This window comes from Bubalus kerabau, chromosome 22 (assembly GCF_029407905.1).
Source record: "Bubalus kerabau isolate K-KA32 ecotype Philippines breed swamp buffalo chromosome 22, PCC_UOA_SB_1v2, whole genome shotgun sequence".
In the NCBI taxonomy this organism is placed as follows: Eukaryota; Metazoa; Chordata; class Mammalia; order Artiodactyla; family Bovidae; genus Bubalus; species Bubalus kerabau.
Window position 1 is genome coordinate 35,829,783 of NC_073645.1, and position 13,346 is coordinate 35,843,128.

Here is a 13,346-nt window from a genome sequence, read left to right on the forward strand (position 1 = left end):
AGGCAGGGCTGGCTGCAGGTACACGGTCTGCCTCCTGGATCTCTCTGTTGTTTAAGTCTGTTTCTTTCTTTTTCTTTTGTTTGGTCACACCAAGTAGCATGTGGGATCTTAGTTCCCTAATCAGGGATGGAACCTGTGCCCGCCTGCAGTGGGACATGTGGAGTCTTAAGCACTGGACCATGGGGAAAGTCTCTCTCGCTGTCTTCCAAGCAGGTGTCTTTCCAGTCTAAATCCCTGACAACAGGCCGAGCTCCCGGGCTCCTCACCAGCTTGGGGTCTGCAGAGAAAGAACTGTTGTTGTCAGAAGGGGAGTGTCCATCCTGAAAACCTAGGTTTTGATGATGATCACGAGAGGGTTTGGATTTAAATGGGTCACAGGGTGTTCTGAATTTTTCCCTGTGGAGCTGCTTCCCGGTCCCATTTTTTATTCTCGCCAGCCTTTCCAACCTGTCGGCCTTGGTGTGAGTCACTTCGTCAGATGGCCACCCATCCCCGTGGCCTGGACGGCTCCCAGCAGGAGTTGCTGGCACGGCGTCCAGAAAACAGACCACACCCTGGGAATGACAGTGTGTTGCAGCGTTTCTCCACTCTGGACCAGAGGCGCCAGGGTCTTGAAATGGGTCTGGGGTTTGGCCCCCTGGCCCCTGCACTGCTGTGCCCTCTTGTGCCCAGGGGTGATGAGCAAAGGAATGCTTATCCATGGTGGTTTGAAGGCAGTTGGCTGGCCAACTAATCCTCCAAAGGGCCAAGAGGTTGTTGATGCCGCCCCTCTTCTTGCTTGAACACAGACATCCTCTGGGATCTCATAGATTCTAGAGTTAATTATGCAGAACCTTCTGGACTTACGAATTAGACTTGGGCTCCATTTTTTAGTTTGTACTTTGGATTCTTTCATTAAGGAGATCAGAGATAAAAATATTGTTTTGCTGACGGGCTACCAACAGACTCCTCTACTCTGAACAGAGAGTTGTTTGGGTTTTCTTGAGTGACTGGGAATCTATTATAGATCAGCAGATTACTGCAGCTCTGCCATTTTAAAGAGACTCGCACCTGCACCCGGGGCTTCCCTGGGAGATGCAGGTTCAACCCCTGGGTTGAGAAGATCCCCTGGAGAAGGAAATGGCAACCCACTCCAGTATTCTTGCCTGGAGAATCCCATAGACAGAAGGAGCCCTGTGGGCTCCAGTCCATGAAGTCACAGAAGAGTCAGACATGGCTTGGTGACTGAACAACAAGTACCTGCTCCCACCCGCGCCTTTGGACACATACCACTCCTGCTGGTGCTGTCCCTTCATCCATTTGTAAATGACAGTGTTAAGGACGCGTGCAAGAGTTGAAGGGCACGGTGGGACCTTGGCGCATAGTTGAAGGCTGCACGCTGGTCACTGGGGAGGCTCAGGGGGATGTTTACCAGATCATCGTATTTTCCCGGGTTTCTAAAACTGATCGCTGTTGGAGGATTTGGATGAGAGCTGGCTGATTTTGTTGTGCAGGGATCTGGGTCCTTCTTCAAGCTAGGGCCTCTGTATCAGTCATTATACAGAAACGTTCAGGCTAGGGCCTCTGCACCAGCCTTCGTCATAGGGAAGTGTTCGGGCCAGTTACCTTTAGCTCCCTGGTTCCCAGCTGGGGTGGTTTTGCTGCCCAGGAGGCATTTGGCAGAGTCTGGATGCATTTTTGGTTGTCACAACTGGGTGGGTGGGATGCCACTGTCATTTAGTGGGTAGAGGCCAGAGATGCTGCTAAGGCAGGCGCCTCTCCCCCGACCCCCCCGAGAGAACTATCAAAACGTCGGTAGTGCTGAGGTTGAGAAATCCTGCTTTAACACAAGTGTTTATTGAGCAACGGTCCCTCTGTTATTCCTTAAACTAAAAAACAGACCAAGGTAGAAGAAAGAATATCTTTAAAATGAATGACACCCCAACTTGCCAGTGTATGTTTTGTCGTGTTTTTTTTTTGCCAATTACTTTATGGCTTAAAAAATCTTAGTGGTTTACTAGAGTATTTTTTTAAAAAAGAAATGGTTAGAACTACACAAGCATGATGATTTAAATGCTAGTAGCTTCTCATACTTCCAAAAGCCAGTGATGCAGAGAAAAGCCCCTGTGAGCTGTGTTTTGTTTGCTGTGGTCCAGCAATGGATTTTGATCGTACCTGGTTATTGGGATAGATGATATGAAGTCATTATACTTGGATTTCTCAAAACCTGCCAGTCTACCACTCACCTAATAGACTTTACTTTTCCTTTTCTTTAAAATTAAGTGTGAGACCCAACCAAGTCGTCTTGCTTCTCCTGGAATACTAAAAGTTTGTTTTTTTTTAGTATACCTCCAGCTTACCTTCTAGAATTCATATTTTGCTTTCTAAATCCTGTTCTTAAAAGGACCCTTCTACTGACAGTACATCATAAATTTCCTGGCTCCTCCATGACATTTCTGGGGAAGTAAATGAAAGGTGTAAATTAAGAAAAGCAAGCGTTTGTGGTTCCTACTTTAACCTTCTGTTACGTTAAATGGCTTTGTTGAAGAGGGCTGTCATTGCTCCTGAAAACTTGGGAAAATCCACAGTGAGCTGTGCCATTAGTTGCCTTTGGGAGCACAAGATGTTTGATGTGAAAATTATATGGCCACATCTAATTGGGTGTATTTTCACCCTTCTAGATATCAACTCAAGAGATGACTCCCCCCCTCCTTTTTTAGCTAAATGGTCTAACCTGAATTTCATGCTATTATGAATTACATTCCAGTAATCCAAGTGCCATTTTTTCAGTGTCTTTTGTTTAATAGCCTGTCTGCATGACCCAGCCCTATAAATTTCTAGACATCTGGCAAAAGCTGGATAGTAATCCCTCCCTGATTTGGGGAGTGATAAGACCTAGGACTCCCCCAAAGTTCACACTCCTCCTTGCACCCTGTGGAGACCTAGGCAGCCAGTGAAGGAAAACAGAAGCTCTTTGGACCTCTGTTTCCTGTGAAATGGGAATAATAATTCTTACCCTGCGTTGCCCAGAGTTGAGTATTTGCTTCAAATAAAATGTGCTCAGAAGGCAGTTAGAGATAAGATAATGGTAGTTAGGCCAATTGGAACTTCAGAATTTAAAACTATATAGTTCACCCTTTTAAAGTGTGCACTTTACTGATTTTTAGTATGTTTAGAGGATTTTGCAGCCATCACCAGTCAAGTTGAGAACATTTCATCACCTTCAGAAGAAACTCTGTCCCCATTAGTCGTCACTCCCCACTTCCTCCAGCTCACCCCCCATCCACCAGCTACTCTCTGTCGCTGTGGATTTGTCTCTTCCAGATATTTTGCATGTGTAGAATCATATATGTGGTCCTTGGTGACTGACTTCTTTCACTTAGCATGGTCTTCTCTAGATTCATCCATGTTATACATGTGTGTATATGGCTGAGTCCCTTCCCTGTTCACCCCAAACCAGCACAACATTGTTAATTGGCTTTACCCCAATACAAAATAAAATGTTTAAAGTTTGGGGAAAAAAAGATCATCCATATTGTGGCATCTGTTTCTATTTCATTACTTTTTAATAGCCAAGTAATATTCCATTGTGTTGATAGATCACATTTTACTGATCCATGTATCAGTTGATGGTAAGCTTCAGAATTTTAAAAACATTGCATGCGCGCGTGCTAAGTTGTTTCAGTCGAGTCCGACTCTTTGCGACCTTATGGATCGTAGCCCCCCAGGCTCCTCTGTCCATGGGATTTCCCTGGCAAGAATACTGAAGTGGGTTACCACGCCCTCCTCCAGGGGATCTTCTCGAACCAGGGATTCCAACCCTCATCTCTTACCTCTCCTGCATTGGCAGGTGGGTTCTTTACCACCAGCACCGCCACCTGCGTGTACCATCTCTGTTGTCTTCTGTATACACACCCATGCACACGCACACACACCCACAATTAGGACTTACTTTTTCCTCTCTCAAGGTTCTCTTTAATCTGATTTTTACTGATATTTATATTCAGGAGATAAACATGTGGGGTAGGAGGATAGTGCATGACTTGAGTAGCATGGGATAATTTATCTCAGATCCCTTATCCTATGACTCCAGCTCTCTCCCTTTCAAGCTGAGAAACTCCAAATACCATAATTCTGAGAGAATTCATCACCCCAGTCCAGGCAGAACCACACCATGGTTGTCCCAGGTGTGTGCCCAACAGTTACGGCCTCTCAAGTTACGCGATTAGCAATAGTGTGATTCTTTCCGAGGAGGACAGCTAGGAGGCGAGTGTGATTTTGGAACCAGAGATGTTAGTGAATGAAGCTGGCAAGCCTTTCCCCAAATTCTCAAGTACTTTCTCGTTCTAAATGAGATGGTGTCACGGGTTGGTCCTACCTGTGGGTGTCTGTTGTTTTTGACTATTTATAACCTTATGGCCTTGCAGTGTGATTCCTGCTTTTTCATAATGTTTGGGGAGGTTGTTTTTTTTTCAAGTTATTTCAATTTAATAAGTTTTTATGTCATTAGTATAGCGCATTTCAACCAAAATGGTTGTTTTTCATAAACACTGAGCAGGTTTAAATAATGTTTTCTCATAAATTAGTCCTCATTTCCACAGTTATTCAGTTATTACACCATGAAGACCCTCTGGAGTTTGATGTTGTCAGGAAACATATTAGCAGAAAATAGTATGTTATTATCTAATGCTAATAATCGGTTAGCAGAAATGAGAAGAGAAGACATTTAATTGGGGCTCCTGCGACTAACAAGATGTGAACTATAAAAACATTTCCAGGAGAGATTCCAGGGTTCTTCTAGAAACCTGTTATTTGCATTTTAAAACATTGGGTCCTACTGATATGGGGGGAGGGTGGTGTCGATCAACACTGCTTTCTTTTTTGGGGCAAAGCACTGTAAATTTCCTGAGTGGTAACTGGATCCCCAGGCACAGCTGGTCTCTGTGTTGTCTTTAAAATCTCTCAGCTCCATTTTGGGGTGCTTTTCTTTATCTTTTTTAGGGAGTATGTTGGTGTAAAGAGAAGATTACCAAGTACACACTGCCAATCCCAATTAGACTCTCTCCCCTTGTTGGTCCCTTGATTCTGCACAGTACTGTCTATGGCCCCCAGGGGCAAAGTATGGACCCACACCCCTTCCCAGAGGCTCTTCTGGGAGAAGGAACTACCCTTTACCAAAAATCTCATCAATAGCCTGTTATTACATTTATTTGTTAACTAGATGCACAAAGCTTCCTTCAGCCGTTCTGGACCTGAGCTTCTGCCTCGATTTCTTCCATAGCGATCTATGCCTGCACCTGTGAATCAGGTCCTTTTCTCCCAAAGTAACTGATGAGCATGGTTTTTCATGAGCTTGCTGACATTTTACTTGTCTGGAGAAATTACACTGTTAATCTCTCAATTCCCTATGCAAATGATGGAGATGGAGGTTGCATGGAGACGCTTCGGTTTTCCATCTGCTGAGGTCACCACGGAACCTCATCACTGTCTGAGGAAACAGACCAGAAAGATATACTGGTGTTCTGCTAGTGTATGGGTGTCCAAGGAATTAGTTTGGCTGTAGAAAGGACTTCATTTAGTGTTCCAGCGATGTCTGTTAGAACTTCATTTACTTTTTTCATGCCTTGGCTAATTTTCCATTGTTAAGGTTGGCTGTTGTACATTATTACCATCCCAGAAAGCCTTGACTTCACTTTCTGGGCTACTTTAGTGTTGCTATCAGCTAAAAAATAAAAGCATCTCCTTTATTCAAAATTACTCAAGTAACTCTTTTTTTTAAAACTTTATCCCAAGCTCTTCAAAAACTATTTTAGGTGATTTTCCTTCATTTGTTTCTACCATAATAAGAAAGTGGATTTCTTTTTCATCTTCTCAATATTTGTTATTGAGAAGTATTTTTTCCCCTCAGAAAACAAAAGTTGGCAAAGTTTTCTTTAAACCAGTAAACAGCATTCAAAACGATGCAACAAATTCCCTTTTATTATACCTTATCGTTGAAGTATTTTTCCTTGGCCATGTAGATCTTTTATCTGGTAAAAGAAAGTTTCTTCTCCTGGATGTAACTGTTTTTAGTAAATATTGCCTCAGTGGCCATATGCAGAAATCCAGGCATGTAGGATTTGTACTCAGAGTGATGGGAGGAATTAATGCTCCCCCCAACCACTCCCCACCCCCATTCTTCTCACCCTGCAGATTTGGAGCACATTGGAGGTGGGCAGGGCCCTTACCAGTCATTCAGTAGCCAGCACCCTCACATGACTTGACATACTAAGCCCCAGAAGTACAGGGCACACAGCTAGTTGGTGGAAAGTGGCGGTGAAAATAGGGTCCCACATCTGTCTCTTTGCTGAGATCGAGGATGAGATGAACTGTGCTTTGTAAAAGGCTAGTCTAAGAAGGGACTTAACATTGGCTCCTTTTGTGTTCATTCTGTTTGGATCCTAGTCTCTTTCTCACTAAGATGAGGTCCTTGAGGGCTAAGGCAGACTTTATTCCTACATCCCTTGAGTGTAGGGGTGATGGTTACATTTCACCTGATGCCAGCTCTGAGCAGGGTGGCCCAGTGATACTGACCGGGAAGTGACAAGTGATATTGACAAGGGGGAGTTGCTCTATGCGAGCTGGGAACTTGCGGTTCCTGACTGCAGGCCATTGTTAGCCACATTGGAGGATACCCATTTACCTCTGCACGCCCATAGGTGGGCAGTCTGTACACATACACCACACAGACTCTCACACCTTATCACTCACATGCTCATATTTTAGAAAAATAAATCAGGAAAAGTAGTGTCACATACATTTGCTGTGTCTGTGATAGCATGCTACTTTGGGAAAAAACTGGACTCACTTTTAAAGATAAAAATGGTAGCTTTCCCAGAGCCATTACAGTTTTTTTGTATCTTGTTTGACAAGACCTTTCAAATGTGATTAGTTCACACCAGACTTACCTTACTTTCAGAAGTGACAGTAATTGATAGAGCATAAAGATCTGAACCCTCTGAGTTTATGTGTATGTGTGGTTGGTTGGATGGATGGATGGCTGCTGTTGCTTAATTGTTTTTTGTGTCCTTGTTTATATACACATGTGCATGTGTATGTAAATGATAAAGAGATAAGAGGATTTCACCCTCTTGCCAGTTTTTTTTTTTTAATTATCATTTTATTAGTTGGCTTCTTTAGTGGAATGGTTCTTCCCACATCCTTCTCTCAAATGGATGTTTTTCCTTCCAGAGATGCTGCTGTTTCAAAATAAAACGCTTCCATGTTGTGCATAGAACCCTGACCTATTTTTTTAAAAACCTGGGTTTTTGGTTTGTTCTTTTCTAGCTGTATAGTCCTGGGGAGGTCCCTTTATGCCTAGACTTAGGGATTAAAAAAAAAACCAAAGAATTCAATTACATGATTTCTAAGACCCGTTCCATTTTGCAATTCTGATTCCTTTGCTGCTACTGCTAAGTCACTTCAGTCGTGTCCAACTCTGTGCGACCCCATAGACAGCAGCCCACCAGGCTCCCCCGTCCCTGGGATTCTCCAGGCAAGAACACTGGAGTGGGTTGCCATTTCCTTCTCCAATGCATGAAAGTGAAAAGTGAAAGTGAAGTCGCTCAGACGTATCCGACCCTCAGCGACCCCATGGACTGCAGCCTACCAGGCTCCTCCATCCCTGGGATTTTCCAGGCAAGAGTACTGGAGTGGGGTGCCATTGCCTTCGCTGCTGATTCCTTTGAGAGACCCATAAATAATCCTTTCCCTCTTACTTGGGGGCAGAAAACATATAAAAAACATAACCCAAATGTATTAGGGTTCTCCAGAGAAATGGAACCAATAGGAGATAGATGGATATGGAAAGAGACTTATTGTAAGTAATGAATTGACTCATGCAATTATGAAGACCAAGAAGTGCCTAGATCTGCACTCAATAAGCTGGAGGCCCAGGGAAGTTTATAATTTAGCTCTAGTCTGAGTCTGGAGGCCTTAGAACCAAGAGAGCTGGTGATGTAGTTCTGGTCCAAAGGCTGGCAAACTTGAGACCTGGAAAGAGCCTGTTTTAGCTCAAGTCCAAAGGCGGGAAGAAAAACTCCCACGTCTCTACTTGAAGGTAGTCAAACAGGAGGAGTTTTCCATATTTGGTTAGGATCAGCCTTTCTTCAATTCAGGCCTTCAACTGATTGGACACGGCCTACTCACATTAAGGAGGGCAATCAGTTTTATTCATTCTACCAATTTAAACTCATCCAAAACACAGAGACACTCAGAATGTTTGACCAAATATCTGGTCACCCCGTTGCCCAGACAAGTTGACCCATAAAAATTAATGATCACACCAAACTTTACTGAAACAAAATTGGAAGCTTTTGCTTTTTTCTTCCTGTCTAAGCAGTGGGTGTAGAATTCTCCCAGTAGCCAACAACCGTTGACCAAATTTGGTGTGAGTAACACATTTCATACAAAATCTTTATGTCTGGAGGCTTTAGTATTTTTAGGGGTTTTGGTTTTTAAATGCTTTTCAGCTCCTTCTATACTCTCTTTTGTGTTTATTTTTCCTGGCAGAGCAATTTGTACTTTCTGTCTCCGTTGGTTTCCATTCTGTTACATTAACATTTGAATGTTGCCCAGCCACCTGCTGAAGGTGGCTTTAAGCTCATAAAGAAACAAAATAGTAGAGTACACAGCTATTGCTCCAACTTTTAGTGGTGCACCTTGATTCCGCTCCATGTGATCATGTCCAAAACTGGTCAACTCACCATGTCCTCAGGGGCCATGTCATCAGGGAAGATGAAACCCACCACCTGCTTTGCCTGCCATCTGTCGTGACATGTCACAGCCTCAACTTCTGGAGACCACATCTTAATAAAGTCGGTCAGTGAAGCCAGTGGCTTCGGAGGCACTAAAGGAGGAGGGCCGAGTTGTAATTCTAGCAGGCGTGTGGTTTTTGCAAGGTCCCCACTCCCCTGTCCAAAGACTAGCCACACGCCGCATTCATTCTTATTTTGAAAAGTACTGGACACTTACTTCCAATATATTGCCTTGTAATAATCCCCTCATCATGCCCTGGATCATGAAACTCCAGAGGCCTTCATTGACTTTTCCTGGAACATCTCCAAGTTTTTCCACATTACTGCTTGCTTTGTGGATGGATGATTATTGAGGTCAGTCTGACAAAGGCGACTAGGTTTCTCTGGTCAGGATGCCCTTCTCCTTCCTCAAACCTAGCCCAAATTGGCCCAAGGAAAATGAGTGTATTGACCCATACTTGAAAAGTTTATAGGAAAGATGTGTCAGGCATGGCTGGATCCAGGGTCACATATTCCAGGACACCATTTCCTTCCAGCCCTCAGCTCTGCTTTCCTCCTGGTTGAATCCATTGCATGGGGGTAGGTTCGAGTCCAGGGAGACCTTATCTCCCTGCACGATTCTGAACCAGTGTCTGTGGTCAGGGAGCATCATGGGCTGAGTGCATTTGAACTGAGTAAACTTGCCCACCTGTGGAGCTGGGGGCTAGAGTCCACTCTACCCAAACTGTTACAGGTCAAGAGTCAGGGTGATACCTCCTAAATAATTCTGGCTACTGTTACCAGAAAAAGTTTGAATGGATGCTGAGCGGAAAACTTGGCAGAGGTCTACTTCATCATCTTTAGGATTTGTTGAAGAGTCTTGTATTTATTAGCGGAAGGCTCATTTAGAGTTCTCTCATGGTACAAAATGACTTGGTATTTGTATGCACACTTAGATCTATTTATAAGAAATCCTATACCTCTCAAACTTGAAGTGGCTTATAAGACTTCATATTATGTAAAAAGATTGGAAGTGAATAATGAAGGAAATTAGAATAAAGAGGAAAGCAAGATAGACCTGTAAGATAAGATGGGGGTAAGGTTAATCTCACAAATTTCAAAGCTGGAAGATCCTACGAGATTGGTAGACGTGACCTGCAAATTTGGCTCTGAGGTTCCCAGGAAGAGTATTAGATCCTATACAAAGGGGGAGAGAGAGAGAAAATGTGTGCATGCATGTGCGTGCATGCGCCCACATACCCATGAGTATAACAGACTTGTGTGCAAGCCCCTATGGGAGTGGAGACCCTAAGAGGCCATGGGAAGACAATATGGTCTGGGGTATCCTTAGATTCATTTCTTTTCCAAACTCCTGGGATGCTTGCCCTCAGGAATCTTACATCTTTGCTCTCAGCAATGTGTTAGGAAGCAAAGCAAGCAGACCAGGATTGAAACCCCCATACTGCTGGGTTCCTTTCAGGAACAATTGAAGGGCTAAACCACGTTCCCTTTGGTGGGAGGCAGTAAGATGAGTCACTGCTGTGACGGGGGCAGAATAGGATGACCTCGGCTGTAAAGCTGGGCTAATCTGGAAAATGGACTCATGCCTGCCCCATGACTCACATTCCTGTTTACAAATGAGCCCCGAGGAGAAGTGCAGAGAGGGAGACTCTGCTTCCCGGATGGAGACCAGAGACGTCCAGGGCTGGGCACCCGTGCTTCCTCTGGGGCTTGGGCTGTGCTTCCTGGGGGCAGACCTTGGGATCCCCGCAATGGTGACTTTCAGTGTCCAGCCACAGGGACAGTTGCAACTCACGAGGGCAATGGAGAGGCACCAGTTTGCAGGTGATGTGGCTCCTTCTCATTTTGGGTCTTCACATGCTTTGGGCTGGGTTAATCCACCTGGAGAAACCACCCTCTCCCCCCTACCCCCACCCGCACCCCCACCATCAGATGACCCAGTTATCTGAGAACCATTTAAATTATTCTAGAAATGTGGCTGCTGTTTCATAGATTTGTCCATTATTTCCATTGCTTTTCTAACTCCTAGTCTTCAGTGCCCACCATGCTCATTCTGCTATTTAGTGGATATCAGAACATAATATATTGGGTATTGTGCCCAATCTCATATTCTTAATCTTGAATTCTGTTTTTTGTCAGGGGGGAATTAAAAAGGGTGAAAAAATTTGTTCATGGGGATTTTCCTTCACATCAGATCAGATCACATCAGATCAGTCGCTCAGTCGTGTCTGACTCTTTGCGACCCCATGAATCGCAGCACTCCAGGCCTCCCTGTCCATCACCCACTCCCGGAGTTCACCCAGACTCACGTCCATCGAGTCAGTGATGCCATCCAGCCATCTCATCCTCTGTCGTCCCCTTCTCCTCTTGCCCCCAATCCCTCCCAGCATCAGAGTCTTTTCCAATGAGTCAACTCTTCGCATGAGGTGGCCGAAGTACTGGAGTTTCAGCTTTAGCATCATTCCTTCCAAAGAAATCCCAGGGCTGATCTCCTTCAGAATGGACTGGTTGGATCTCCTTGCAGTCCAAGGGACTCTCAAGAGTCTTCTCCAACACCACAGTTCAAAAGCATCAATTCTTCAGTGCTCAGCCTTCTTCACAGTCCAACTCTCACATCCATACATGACCACAGGAAAAACCATAGCCTTGACTAGACGAACCGTTGTTGGCAAAGTAATGTCTCTGCTTTTGAATATGCTATCTAGGTTGGTCATAACTTTCTTTCCAAGGAGTAAGCATCTTTTAATTTCATGGCTGCAGTCACCATCTGCAGTGATTTTGGAGCCCAGAAAAATAAAGTCTGACACTGTTTCCACTGTTTCCCCGTCTATTTCCCATGAAGTGATAGAACTTTTTAACAACTAGGGTAGAGAAGACATAATTCTTTATCATGAACACAAAAGTCATAGGTCTTTTTTTTTTAACAAGAATTAGAATGATATTTCCTTGTTGTGAAACAGCCGTTCTTGGACCCCAGGTCACTCTTAACACCGATCAATTCTTTACCCTGATTTTAGAGCAATAGTCAACATCTGGAGAGGAAGATGTATTTACGTAACAACAGTATGAGTTGAATGAGACCTGGTTCTCGTCCCCCTTCCCCCGCTGTCTACTAGCTGTGTGACCTTGGGCATGCTCCTTAACGTCTCTGAGTCAGTTTCCTCCTCTGTAAAATGGGCACAACAGGACCCACCTCACAGGGTAGTCGTGAGGAACAGTGGAAGGACACAAACGTTCCTGTCTAGAACCCTAACAGAGAAGCAGCGCTCATCACAGGCCCTGGCTGAGTTGACATGCAGTACAGCACCGCTTCCTGAGCACTCAGGGCTGGTGCTACCAGATCCTTGAAGGGGTCCAGAGACGCCGATGTAGTTGCAGCTCTCAGAAAGGTTGCAGCCTAGCAGAGGGAATGGTATTGAGACAGCTCCCCAAATAGCACTGGCATGGAACCCTGTGCAACTGCTTTTTTGTAGGGTAGAAATACTGGCTCGGCCCAAATGTTCATTTGGAGTTTTCTTTAGAACCCAGATGAACTTTTGGGCCAACCCAATAGCAGCAATATTACATGGTTTAAATTAATGGATGATTCGGTAAGGTAAGTTGAGAGAGAGGGAAAATGCTAGCCAGCAGGCTTCTCAGAAGGAGTGATGGGCAGGGCGGGGAGAGTGGGAAGGGATGCCCCAGAAAGGCTGCCTGGAGGAGGCTGTGTTGAAGATGTCTCTGGCAGGGTCCCCAAGCTGGCCGGCAAGGACGCGGGAGAGTTCCGGGTTCGAGCGGGGAACCCCGGTCCTCCGCCTCCTGGAGTTTGTAGAGAAGTGGGGGTTAGCGCAGGACGTCCAGCTGGGGGCCGTGAATGCCTTGCTGACTACGCACGCCTCCCTCCCGAGCCTCACTCTGTTCCCCTTTCTTCCTGGCAGCAGTGCCCCCTCCCTTGCTGCACTCAGGGACATGACTGTCAGCACTTCTACCCCCCCTCAGACTTCACTGTCAGCACTCAAGTCTTCAGGGACATGAAAAGGAGCCACTCCTTACAAAAGGTTGGGGAGCCCTGGTGTTTGGAGGTAGGTCTCGGAGCAGAATGACGGTATGAGATGAGCGGGCTCTGGATGGAAGCCACCCATGCACGTGGCTTCCTTCTCCCTAGGGCATCCTCCGTGGTCCCTGAGTCCTGTCACATCACCGTTACATTGGGTGCCATGATGCCGGGGTGTCCTGACCACGGATAGGTTTATCATAGCCGTAACAGTGCCAGTTTACAAGGACGAGGGGAAGGGAGACACTCCCGCGAACCCAAGGTGTTGGGCTCCCAGTTGAAGCCACATGGTCTAGTATCATGCATGGCTTCCATAAGAATGATGAACAATGTCATCCCGTTAAACTTGACTGTGGAAATGATTTCCTAGGACTCTTCAGAGCTTCCAGTGGAAGAGATTGTATCACCGGAACTTGGCCTTTGTTCTTCATTCTTTAGAACTTATAGATTTTCTTTTCACATTCAGGGTCCTGGGCTCTGCTCACCCTTTCTGCAGTGGTGCTTCCACAGTCAAGTTTAGTGGGATGACCTTGTTACTC

The 13,346-nt window shown here is 45.2% G+C and overlaps 1 protein-coding gene across 20 annotated transcripts in view; it reads left to right on the top strand.

Moving 5' to 3' along the window:
• TCF7L2 (transcription factor 7 like 2) overlaps nt 1-13,346 on the top strand; it is a 202,319-nt gene that overhangs the window by 114,690 nt on the left and 74,283 nt on the right. For 3 of the 20 annotated variants that reach the window (XM_055560190.1, XM_055560191.1, XM_055560193.1), the window contains one exon: nt 12,692-12,835. The exons of 14 other annotated variants lie outside the window; for them this stretch is intronic. In XM_055560190.1, the coding sequence (XP_055416165.1) occupies nt 12,692-12,835 (144 nt within the window). The remainder of the gene's footprint in view (nt 1-12,691; nt 12,836-13,346) is intronic. 3 more of the 20 variants (XM_055560192.1, XM_055560194.1, XM_055560202.1) reach the window with 1 other exon arrangement.